At 36.6% G+C, this 13437-nt stretch overlaps 1 protein-coding gene across 1 annotated transcript; it reads left to right on the top strand.

The window, feature by feature from the left end:
- Positions 1-138: 138 nt before the first annotated feature.
- Positions 139-2748, top strand: LOC140036252 (cytochrome P450 87A3-like). The gene is made up of 8 exons (XM_072077592.1): positions 139-546; positions 655-804; positions 987-1244; positions 1440-1529; positions 1626-1704; positions 1967-2073; positions 2199-2326; positions 2500-2748. Exons 1-8 carry the CDS (start codon positions 139-141, stop codon positions 2591-2593), a joined length of 1314 nt encoding a protein of 437 aa, XP_071933693.1. The 3' UTR covers positions 2594-2748.
- Positions 2749-13437: the final 10689 nt, after the last annotated feature.

Raw genomic sequence — 13437 nt, forward strand, 5'->3', positions numbered from 1 at the left:
TTCACACCCTTTTCATTTCCAACTACTGTGGATAAAACTGACTCCGGATAAAACTCAATACTCCAGTGGTTATCTAACCACTTCTTAACCAGCTATCACACACACATATATATATATATATATATATATTTTAATAATATGACAGCAGTAATAGTTAAGAATATTTTATCTTTGACTAGCTTTTCATTGTTTCCTTTTTTTTCCTCTTTGGGCAATTTCAGATACGGGCCAATTTTTCGCACGAGTATAGTTGGGCAGCCAATCGTTGTATCAACTGATGCTGACGTCAACTACCGCGTCTTCCAGCAAGAAGGTAATGCTTTCCAAATTTGGTATACTGAGAGTCTCTTCCAGATAATTGGGAAACAAAGTGTAGTTGCCCATCATGGAGGCTTCCACAAGTACCTCAAGAGCTTAACGTTCAAGTTTGTTAGCCCCGAAGCCTTAAGAGAGAAGCTAATATATGAAATGGATGAGAGCACTCAAGAATCTCTAAGATCTTGGAGTAAACTTGGAAAATTAGATGGTAAAGATGGAACTGCAGAGGTAAATTCATTAGCATCCTACTATTTGATTATATTAATCAGGACGAATTCGGACTATACGTACAGAGCATTGCTGAAAAGTAGTAATTAACAATCTCATTTTCTCCAGTTGGTATTTAAATATGCTGCCAAGAAGATGCTTGGCTATGAAGAAAGCAAGGATCAGCAAAAATTGAGAGACAGTTATAAGGCATTCATGGATGGCTTGATCTCATTTCCTCTCAACATCCCTGGAACACCATTCCACGCTTGCTTACAAGTAATCAATTGTTGTTGTTGTTCGTCATTTGGAATTCTTTTTATATTGAAAGATCGATGTTCATTATACCTCAAAAAAAAGATATTCATTATAAATATATGACTAAGTAAAATATATATGCTTTCATATATGCTGTATCAGATTGAACGAACGATATGATTTTTATGATTTTCATTTTCCAGGGACGTAAGAAAGCAATGAAGGTCATCCACGACATCTTTGAGAAGAAGCGCTCAGGCAATGATGGAGCTACGAATGACTATGACTTTGCGGACCATTTACTTGAGCAAATAAAGAAAGAAGACACTTTTTTGAATGAAGAAATTGCGAGGGACCTGGTATTTTTGTTTCTATTTGCTGCCCATGAAACGACTTCAACAGCTTTGACTGTGGCCTTGAGGTATCTAGATGGCCATCCACGTGTTATGGCTGAACTAAAGGTCCGTGACTTTCCGAAACTATTTGGCCCGCTGTCATCTGTATTTACCCTTTAATTCTCCAATTCTTGTGCAAGTTCAATACTTAAATGATTAATATTTTATATTTACTGACGGTATATATTGTTATGATTAGATGTTTACACTAACAAAATATGTAAGATTACTTCATACTTAAACAGTCAATCATTTTTGTAGAGAGAACATGAAAATATTCTTAAAATGCGAGAAACAGAAGGTTCTGCTATTTCATGGAAAGAGTACAAGTCTATGACTTTCACGCACATGGTACGTTTCAATTAACCAGACATTTCATTGTATCTATCATTTGAATCATATAGTGAGCTAGACCATTTACATCTTAAGTTTTGTTGTCTACTGTAGGTTATAAATGAAACACTTAGGCTTGCAAATATTACTCCTGGGATTTTGCGCAAAGTTGTCAAGGAAGTTGAAGTAAAAGGTATGCTTCAATATGTCATTTGGCATCTTCTTGAAAATCATTTGTCACACTTTCTTTATTTTGGACCAGTGATACCTTTCTCCTGCAGAAAAAAGGAAAAAAAAAAGAAAAGAAAGAAAGAAAAACTCTCTTTAGTAACTACTTGGGTCGGGCATTTTTTCATGGGAGTAATAATATAGAAAATAAATGATTTGTTTCCTTTGTTCTTCTTTTCCTCCATTATAACTTCCAGTTTTGACTAATAAGTGCGAATGATTTGCAGGGTATACAATTCCTGCTGGCTGGACCGTAATGGTTTGTCCATCATCTGTTCATTTGGATCCTAATGTATATAAAAACCCCCATGAATTTAACCCATGGCGATGGGAGGTAATTTGATCATCGACAGATTTGAGTAATATATGCACACAAGAAAGATAAACTTAGAAAACAAAAGTTAAACAAAATGAAGTAAAAATGATTCAGGGTTTTTCTGCTGTTTTTTCAATCAAAAGGGCAAAGAATTACACGCGGGATCAAAAAATTTCATGGCATTTGCTGGTGGTACGAGGCTTTGCGTTGGTGCTGACTATGCAAAGGTGCAGATGTCAATTTTTCTGCATTACTTGGTCACAAAATACACGTAAGGATTTCCAAATCACAATTCTCACCATCTTCGCTTAAATACATATAGAAGAAGCTAATTCCTATATAGTATAAATTGATGTCCACTTAACTTCTTCGGTTTTTTAATATGCATGATTGCAAGAAGAAAGTGATAACTGATCAAAAAACTTGTCTAATTTGAATTTTCAGCTGGAGAGTTACCAACGGAGCAGAGAGAATCCGGACACCTACTGGTATTCGTTTCCCCAAGGGATTGAATATTGAGATTTCAGAGAACAAATAGATTTTAAACCGGGCATGCACGAATAAAGCTTGTACTTTCAGCAGCGTATTTATGATGCAGTAATTTACTGTCATATTGTAATTTTACCTTCCAGCTGAGTTTCACTACATTGTAAAATTGCAAGTGTCCTAATAAACAACATTTTAAGTGGTGTCTTTCTTTTTTTTTTTGTCGAATACATCATAACTTCATTTCATTTTGTAAACTTGATATTACAAGATTTAGATACAGCAGATTCGCTTCCTCTGAGGTCACTTTGGGCTTCCTCTTGGAGCCACATGGGAAAACATACATCCCATTCAACATTTGTTGTTAGCTTGACAGCAAATTTTGCTACACTATGTGCACATCTATTCCCATCTCTATGCACAAAAGAGAAAGTACATTGTTCAAACAAACCTCTCATATTTGCTATATCCTCAAGGATGACCCCGATGCTGTTTTGCTGCTTTTGTTTCTTGTTTAGCATATCCACCACGTCTTTGCAGTCTGATTGAAGCTCAACTGCCCTCCAGTTTGCTTTCCAGGCCATTTGCATTCCCATCCTAATTGCTGCTGCTTCCTCCACCCGTGGCTCACTACATTTTACTTCAGCTCTTGCCCAGACTTTCATCAGCTCCCCTTCAGCATTTCTGGCCACAACACCTATACCTGTTCTCTCTAAATTTTGTGAGAATGCAGCATCAGTATTTAGTTTTATCGTACCCCGTGATGGTGGCCTCCATGTCTTAATTCTGCTTGAGATTGTTGTTTGTTGAATGAACTCTCCTGTTATATCTTGTTGGGCTTCTATATACTCATTCCATTCACCCACAGCTTTCTGCATTGTTTCCCTTGGGTCTGTCTCATAAACATCAAAAGCTGTCCTGTTCCTTGCCTTCCATATTTGCCAAAGGATATTCACAGTCAGCGCTATGTGGTCGTGTCCTTGCTCCCTAGTTTTTGCTCCTAATATCCCTTCCCACCATCTTACAAAATTTCCTCTCATATCCCTCAACCCATCCCATTGTATGGGTGCAAGTTTCCAGGTCGTTTCAGCCATGTTACAAAAGAACAACATGTGTTCTAACGTTTCCACCTCTTCCCCACAGCTACTACATATTGGACTGCCTTTGCCTGTTCGCTTATGTAGTTGCTCATTCACTGGCAGGCTATGATGCAGGCACCTCCATATGAAGTGCTTCAGTTTGTGTTTCAGTTGTAATGCCCATACATTCTTCCAAACTTTGGAGTTCTGTTGAGCATAACTTGTACTTCCTCTATCTCCTTGCCTTCTTTCCTTTTGTTTGTGCTTCCTTATTTCCATTGATACATCATATGCAGATTTTACCGTGAACGCACCTGATTTGGTGTATCTCCAATACAAACGATCCTGGCAGCCTGTGAAACTGAGTGGAATAGCTTTGATCTTTTGGATATCCTCTGCTATGAACCACCGGTTCAGTGTTTGCTGGTCCCAAGCTCCATCCACTATCAGCTCATCCACTTTTCTTAGTGTACACTGTGGTTCCCTTCTAGTCTTAATCCTCCCCTCCTCACTCCCTTGCAACCAGTTATCCTGCCAAATATCAACAGTTCTCCCATCACCTATTATCTTTCCTAGTCCTTTTGTCAGCAGTTGTCTTGTTCCAAAAATACTTTTCCATGTCCACGAAGCTGCTCCAGGAATGTCTTTCTCCCAGTTCTGTGGTTGTGCTAGGTACTTTGCCCTCATAATCTTGCTTACAAGCAAATCTGGACAGGACAGTATTCTCCACAGTTGCTTTGCTAAGAGTGCTTCATTGAACTTTTCCAAGTCCCTAAAACCCAGCCCCCCCTTTCCCTTCACCTGCGACATTTTTTCCCAACTAGTCCAATGTATTTTCCTCTCATTTTCTCCACCTCCCCACCAGAAATTTGCTATCATCTTATTGATATCCTTACATAGCACTTTTGGGAGTTTGAAACATGACATGGTGTACGTGGGCAGTGCCATTGCCACAGACTTAATCAAAATCTCCTTTCCTGCATGGCTAAGCAAATTCCTCTTCCATCCTTGTAGCTTATCTTTCACCTTGTGCCTAATATAGCTGAACACTTGTTGCTTTGATCTCCCTACTAGCATAGGTAGTCCTAGATATCTTCCATTGGCCGCCTCCTTCATATTTCCAAGTTCCGCACAGATTTCCTTCCTTAGCTCATGTTTTGTGTTGGCACTAAAGAAAACTGCTGACTTTTCATAGTTAATGGCCTGTCCTGAAGCTTGTTCATAGACTGCAAACATCTCTTTCATTTGTTTTGCTTCCTGTACGTTAGCTTTACAACAAAAAAGAGAGTCATCAGCAAACAAAAGATGAGACAATTTTGGGCAGTCCTTTCCCACCTTGACCCCTGTTACGACTGCATTGTTGAGTCTCTGATTCATCAAGTTTGATAACCCCTCAGCACAAATAAGAAACAAATACGGGGAGAGGGGATCTCCTTGCCTAATTCCCCTGGAAGGTTTCACATATCCCACTTTTTTGCCATTTACATTAAAAGAATAGACTGCAGTGGTGACACAGTTAAGGATCCATCTTACCCAAGTGGGACAAAAACCCATCTTCATCATCATTCTCCCAAGAAACTGCCACTCTATTCTATCATAGGCCTTTGATAGATCAAGTTTAAGGGTCATGAAACCATTTCTGCCTGTTCTCTTATTTTTCAAAAAATGCATCAGTTCATGTGCAAGGATGACATTATCAAGGATGTGCCTACCCGGGACAAAAGCAGATTGGGCAGGACTAATGCAGTTTGGAATGACTCTTTTTAGCCTGTTTGCTAACACCTTTGCAATAACTCTATAGACAACATTACACAAAGATATAGGTCTATACTGGGACAGGTTAATGGGAGCTTCTACCTTTGGAATCAAGGTCACTATTGTTTCATTCAAAGCTTTTAAAAGATGTCCCCTAGCAAGAAAACTTTGAATAGCCATCACAATATCATTTTTACAAGTATTCCAGTATCTTTGAAAGAACAAAGGGGACATACCATCCGGACCTGGGGCTTTATCCGGGTGCATAGAAAATAAAGCAGCCTTCACTTCCTTTTCATCCACTGGTTTAATCAGTTTTGCATTCATCTCCAATGTGACTGTACAAGGGACACCTTCAGTGACTGCTTCAAAGGCATGCGGTTGAGAGGATGTGTAAACTGCCTTATAAAAATTACATATTTCCTCCTCTATCTCCTGTTCCGTCTCACACCATTTCCCATCTTCCTTTTGCAGACATGAAAGTCTATTCCTTTGCCTCCTAGTTTTTACCCGTGCATGGAAAAAAGCTGTATTTTTATCCCCCTCTCTCAGCCACCTGCACCTTGCCTTTTGTGCCCAGTATGTCTCCTCTTGTTTGTACGCCTGACTCAGCTGCAATTTCAACTCAGCAATCTGCCCATTCTTCTCCTCATAATTTCCTGCCTTTGCTTCCAGGATCATTTTCTTCAACTCCTTTATCTTTTTTCCAAAATTTGTCTTATTTTTCTTATCCCATTGTACTAGACTTCTTTTGCAGTTCTTTATCTTCCTGGTCAGACTGAACATCTTGGAGCCTTGTTGTGGTTCTTCCCATGCTCTATCAATTTCTCCCTGGATTTGGTGATTTTGAGCCCAGCGTTTATCGAAATAGAACCTTCTCCCTTGTTGGCTTTTTTTTGGTATAGTGTCAATCATAAGCAAACTGTGGTCAGAGGCCTCATTTTGAATATGAACACACTTTACTGATTCAAAATGCATAGCCCAGTTCTGATTTGCTAATGCACGATCTAGCCGTTCTCTTATCTCCTTTCCCTCCCAATGAGAGACCCATGTCCAAGGCTTTCCTTCATAACCTATATCCACTAAATCATTTCGATTCACTAACCCCCTAAAATCAGTGAAGCTCCACTCTGGTCTTTGTCTTCCCCCCCATTTCTCCCCATTTGTCAAGATATCATTAAAATCTCCCGCCATGATCCACCTCTCCCCCCACTGATTCATTTTTCCTTCTAACTCCCTCCATTGGCTTCGTCTCTGTCTATCATCCGTACTAGCATATACTCCAATAAAGGCCCATTCACATCTTGCCTCCATATCCATCATGCGAGCAGTGATGTAAAAACTAGAGACCTCCACTTCTATCATTTTAATCCAGTGTTTCCAAAATAAAGCCAGACCTCCAGCCTTCCCTACCGAATCTACAACAGCACTGTCGTCAAAATTCAACCTCTTTTTTACCTTTTCCATAAACTTTTTTTGGTTTTTTGTTTCACTCAAAAATAAAACTCCTGGAGAGTGAAGGTGTATTACCTCCTTAATTGTTGAAGATGTCTATTGTAATTGTTGAAGATGTTATAATAGTTGCAGTTTGAGCTTCGACTAATTGTTTTTCTTCACCAAAATCAAGCCAAGAAACAATACAAGTATAATTATGCAGTAAGTATTGCTCCTTCCATCTTATAAGGTAAAACAATACTTGAAGAATTGCAATTTTTATTAATAGTGGATAGAATTTGAAACTTCATTTGTAGTTTCTGGCTCGTAAAGAATTGTGGGGCCATGATATTTGTTTAATCCTAGGTTTGTTGAAAATCTTAGATATTTGAAAGTTTTACCAAATCTTAGATTGTTGTTGTGGTCTTAATTACTTGATAACTGCTACATACTACAACAACTTATGTTTTTTGAGCTACAATTCATAAGAGAAAATATCTACTCTTTTGTTATTTTCTATCTCATAGACTGGCAGAAAAAAAAAAGTGTTTGTAGAGTAATACTCTCTCAGTTGTACAGACTAATGAGAGTAACAGCATGTGTGGTTAGACTGTTATATCCTGGGAGTGACAAGCCGAAGATTCTACGACACCGAAATTGATTCTTTTGCAGAGGCTTGCATCATTTTAAAGAGAGCGAAATATCCATACCTCAACCCATTACATTTGTGCATTATTATATTATTATTTTGACTATTTTATTATAGTTAATTTTATTATTGTTATTATTATTATTATTATTATTATAACCATTGTTAATTTTTCTATTTGACATTTGTATAATTGTTCCAGCGGAGCAACAATTTTAAAGTGATTCAGAACAAGATGGAGTTCAACTTACAAGTCACTTGACTTGAATAGCCTACCTATGGACGAAAAATGAGAAGATCTCAACTAATGAAACATGTTAACAATAAAAGAATGCTTATGAAGAAAAAGGGAAGTTGTTGAATTCCATTACTAGTATTATAATGACTTTTATAGTTTCTATGAAACTTCTTGTCCTAATACCAAAAGTCTTGCAAGGCTTAATAGGAAAATATGGCACTAGAGAAGTAGATCCGAAAGAGTTCAAATTGCTGAACAATTACAACTTGTTGCTGCACTAGACAAGTTGCTGCCATGCATTTTGAAAGAAATTTTTAAAGGTGCCTTCTTAACAAGTAAAAGTAAACTTCCAATGGGTATGATTAATTGGGTCATTTACTCTAATCGCAATAGATATATACTCCATTGCATGTTATAAAGTTGTGAAAAATAGTGGGGTTTCATAGTAATTTCTATGCTAATATGCAAAGAACTTGATCTTTGAATGTGATGTGTGTTTAGTTGTGTATCATTAATGCACTAAAATAGTGGGGGTTTTTTTCCTTTGCTAAAAATTAATGCAAAGAATCTGATATATTATTGAAGATTCTCAATAATATGGATTTTTATTGTGAATAACGAAAAAAAAGAATGTGTAGAATTTCATGTGGTACCATGTTATTTTTGCAACTTGTGAGTATGAATTTTAAAGTTGCAATTAAGTGCAATGTTAAATGACATTGAGTATAATGGTTTTGGATTTCTAAATTCTTTCTTTGAATTTGTGCAAATGGATATACACTCGAAAGTGTGAATATAATGTGAATACACTTGAAGTAAGTATTTCATATTCTTGCAGGAAGAAGTTCTATGGAAATTCCATTGAGATAGCAAAAATGGTTCCAAGTAGGTCTATGGAATTTACTGCTTGAAGATTGGAATTGGCCCTGTTTGAAGAGTAGAATCGTCAAATTTTCATCTTCCAACTTCTATTCCAATTCCAACACCTTTGTAGATGATCTCAGGTTCTTTGTTCTTTGGACTAGAATATCTGTGTGAGCCCTAATGCAACGCATGAGGATGCCCAGACTTTGGTTAATTTACAACTTTAGCAAATATGTAATCAAGCAATTGGATACTGATATGCAGATAAAATTCTCAATTAAATAACTTTTATTGCTTAAATAAACTTTTTAAAGCTATTATAATTCAATACACCGAATTCCTTTGTATAATGCTTGCGATGTGCAGGATCATATACAAGAATGGTCATACTTAGACTAAACATACTCCTAACAACGGTGAACTTTATTACTCCAACGCCATTGTTTCCGCGACCAGGAACAAGATTAAGCAAGCATGTGCTATGCACTGACCCTTCCCACCGTTCGTATGCTGCAATGGAGTTGATCTCGTCTATAAATCTGTTCAAAGCACCTTCATACCTGCTGTTAATCACCATTAGCACATGAGTAACATTTGAAAATTTTGCAAATGAAGTAAAATTTTGTTTAGAAAATCTCTCATATTCTCGCTGTATCAGACCAGAAAGTTGAAGCTAAGTGAGCCTCAACCAAGTACAGTGCATTGGAAAAGAAGTCAAAATTCTGACTCAGTAAAGATTAACTTATGTATCTTTGTGGAATAAAGATTAATGAATAAGAAGAAAGACTAATATCTTTCAGGTGTAAAACTCAAAAGACACTAAATAATCATAAACTTAAGCACAGTCTTTTAAAATGGCAAAGAAAAATATGTACAACAATCAAAATTTTCTCGTAATAAAAAATGACAAAAGAACTAATAAATTAAACTCCTAGATATAAGGTGAACAAGGTTTTTTCTTCTAAACCCTTGCCTATTGCCCAAAAACTTCAGATTACATGTGAATGTTTACACAATCTCGACAATTGCATTGGGGGGCAAATAGGGAGATTATACGGTTATCTAAAAGTATTGGAACCCATAAAAGTACATCATGTGGACATGGCTCTGAGTTTCTTCGGCTCTGGTACCACAGACCTAGATGTTACGCAAATAAATTACTATAAAAATAAAAATTGCCAATTTGGCAATACTACATAGATGCATCCTAGAACCAAAAAGTAAATGAAGACCGTACGTCAGATAAAGTGAGAAGATAAGGAGAATGATGATGATTTTGGAGCCCAGTTGAATTCACATTGATATATGAACATCCCAACCCAACCAATTTGATCCTCAAAGTGCTCAATACTAGAGCTAGAAGGAGTGCAAGACACGCTGATAAGAGTGAGAATGGCTAGGGAACTTCAAGAGTATGTATCAACTCTTCAAAAGGGGTATGGCAGTTGGGCATTCTGTACCTTTTAGATATACATTTGTAGGGACAAACTGATTTGGCAACATCCCCTGTAGCAAATCATACCCAAAATGAAGTTAGATCTATCATGTCCAATAATGGAGCAGATAATTGAGAAATGGACTTCTAAGAAAATTAGAGCTCATTGCATTACATCACCTCATACACAGATAAAAAAAATGCATGACTGTTAGGGTGAATGTTTATATTTAACTTTTGGTGAAAACCATCACCTATCAAAATCTATATGGCGATTATTAAGAAATAAATTAACAGAAAAATTGCGGAAGCATACCTTGATTTATGTTGACAAACTAGTGCTTGAATCCCTGAAGATATTGGGGAGACCTTCCAGGTCAACACATATTTGCCAATCCTTGAGAGAGTTCTTTAATTTCTCTTTGGTATCTTTCCTGACAATGGGATATCAGGAAAGAGTTATTTTGTCTGCACTAGAAAATACGACAATAAGAATACTTGTGATCTCGTAAATGCACCAAAACTATACCTGCTTTAAACAAATAGAACAGGCAATTTGATGAAAACAGCCCCGACATCCAATAACAATTGCAGGATAACCACTTGACAAAAAAACACTACTCATAGGGCAACTCTCCCTTTTATATTGTTAGATAATTGCAGGATAACCACTTGACCAAAAATACCATTCATAGGGCAACTCTCTCTTTTGTATTATATATATAATTATATTATTTTTTTTTTAAATTTAGAGTACTTTAGTTTTTTAATGTAAGAAACAATCTAATTAATGTTACATGTTTGACTAAAATAATAAAAAAAAAATAGCACACCATATTGCTTTTCAGTTTAGAGTCATTAGGAAAAATGAATGTGTTATAAAAGTTTATAATAATTATATATATTAAATACGAATATGTTAGTAAAATAAGAAATTAATTCTTTTAAAAAGGAAGTAAGTTAACCATCTAACTCACATACAGGGCGGAAATAATTTTATGTTTATAGAATGGAAAAATAACAATAAAGATAAGGGCATAAAAAAATTTGTAATAATTATATACATTTAATTTGGATATATAGACTAATATTTTTTTTTTTATAATTGTGCGTCTTAAATAGTAGAAGGATTATAAACCATTTTTAATTCCAAATCTTGACACGTTAGCCAATTTTCGTTACCTGTGATGACAATGTTGGACTTCAATTTTTTTTTCAGTTCAATTTTTGGGAATCATGCAATTAGAAGTTTCTTGTCAACATGGTAGACAACTACTCCACCCAATGCAATGAGTAATAAATTGCATAGAAAGAGAGGCACACACAGAGCTTTTATTTACCGCCTCACAAAGTAAACCACCAACGGGAAATAACCAAAATAGTCAATTGACAAAAATAGCCTCCACATCCAACAATAATTGCAGCATAATCGCTTGACCAAAAAGTACTATTCATAACCCAACTCTCCCCTTTTATATTGTTAGATATTATCTTTTATAAAGAGAAAATAAGTTCATGGCTTAGCACGCACATATAAATAGAATGAAAACTATAATAATAAAAATAAGGGCACTAAAAATTTTCTAATAAAGAAAATAAATAGAAGATTAAAAGAAAGAATCCGTGTATACTTAATCCAGTTGAAGAAGATAAAAGACCGAAGCAACTCCGTTTAGGAGTTTCAAGTGGGAACAGGTGCGACTTAGGAGGAAAAGTAGGAGCTTTGTGCGGCTCACTTGGAGAAACCAAACACACACCTGAAGGACAAATACAAAAGCCAACAAAGTTGTCCATAATTACCGAATAACTGCTTGACCAAAGATCAATTTCCAGCATAGCCATTGCCATCCAATTCCAAAAGACCAAAACGCCCCTCGAAGTCACAAAAATAACAGCATAACCGCTTGACCAAAATGTCACTATTCATTTGCCAACTCCCGCTTTTATTATATTACTAGTGGGATGGCCTGCACGATGCGCAGGAGAGCTAATATTTCCCGTGTTAAGTTGCACAATTTTTAGTTATTGTGTATTTGTTGTAGTGTAGAGAATTATATGATTAATATAAATTATGTGGTGTGGGTTAAGTGATTATAAAGGTGGGAAAAAGTATAGTTGAAATTACAAAGCGAAGGAAGTGTTGTTACATTTATGGAATTCACTCCACAAGATAGTTACATTGTGACAGCCCCACCTTCCCCTAAGGCGAACCAAAGAGGTTAGCGGACCGCCTGCCCAGCTCTCGCCAGGACTAACGAGCAGTTTAGAGCAATCTAATACGTTCCGGAACTTACAAACGCGCGTAAACAAGTCAAAATCCCAAAATAAAAAAAAATGAAATCGGAGCCGGCCATGAATAGTAACCGACCCGTCAGAACCCAACCAAATATCAAGCAAACATTCACATCTTGACATTTAGCATTTACAATCCAAAGTGGCATACAAAAGTATTCAAAAGTGGATACATGTATGGTTTGCCAAATCAAAAGAGAAACGGACCCAAAAGTACATTTAGGGTTTCAATCAAAGAGCTATACAAAAGATATATCCATCTAGCTCAATTCGGCAACCAACTATCAAATCCAGTCCAAAAGTATTTATTTTTCCTGTAAGGAAAACAAAAGGAATAGGGTGAGTTTACGCCCAGTGAGATAATACCACTCAAGCAGCAAAGTTTACATAAGCATAAAGCTTTTCATTCCAATTCATCAAAAGTAAGCAAAGTCACACATAAAAAGTGGTGATAAAAGGATACGGGCGGCTCTCAAGAGCCCTTTTCCTCGTTTGCATTCTTGATCGAACCTCATTGACTCTCCGTCAATGTTTCAAAGTAACCAACCGTAGACTCCACTTTACTTCCATTCCTTCCACCCAACATACCCCTACCGAGCCCGAACTCCAAACACTTGCAATGTGGTATTACTCGAGTATACCGGAATCGAGAGTCTCTCATACTACAAGATTCCATATAACAGTCCCCAAGGTTCATTAATTGGCACGACCAAGCCCTCGCCGGCTCGATTCAATCAACTACCAATGGGGTTGAGCTCAATGGTAACAATCATGGTCGTTGGATACTCGTCCAAACGATACCAAGTCAAGTACTTTCATTTCATGTAACATTCCAATAACATGATAAACAATGATATAAGGCATATAAGTGAGAGTGATCAAGTACACCCTCACTTAAATCAATATCGAAGGTGCAGTAAACATTCAACACATCCAGTTCAAATATCAAAGCCATAGAGTAACACACAAGTGAGTAGTACACTCACCAAACTTGAAAATGATATTTCATGCACCTCCGTCAAAGGAGCGTCGTGAACCACCGTCACGCCCTAAAATATGCAAACAAGTACAATGAGACTCGATAACGAGTCATAAACCAATGCCAAATATTACCAAAATAGGGTTCCATAAGCATACATAAGTATTAGAG

Source organism: Coffea arabica, chromosome 2e (genome assembly GCF_036785885.1).
Source record: "Coffea arabica cultivar ET-39 chromosome 2e, Coffea Arabica ET-39 HiFi, whole genome shotgun sequence".
NCBI classification, from domain to species: Eukaryota; Viridiplantae; Streptophyta; class Magnoliopsida; order Gentianales; family Rubiaceae; genus Coffea; species Coffea arabica.

Bases quoted from the DNA above. Each gene is read 5' to 3' on its own strand.
- LOC140036252 (XM_072077592.1), top strand. From the start codon at position 139: ATGACAGCAGTAATAGTTAAGAATATTTTATCTTTGACTAGCTTTTCA. The intron at 1,705-1,966 runs GTATGCTTCAAT...AATGATTTGCAG, and splicing joins CAAGGAAGTTGAAGTAAAAG to GGTATACAATTCCTGCTGGC. The intron at 2,327-2,499 runs GTAAGGATTTCC...TTGAATTTTCAG, and splicing joins TACTTGGTCACAAAATACAC to CTGGAGAGTTACCAACGGAG.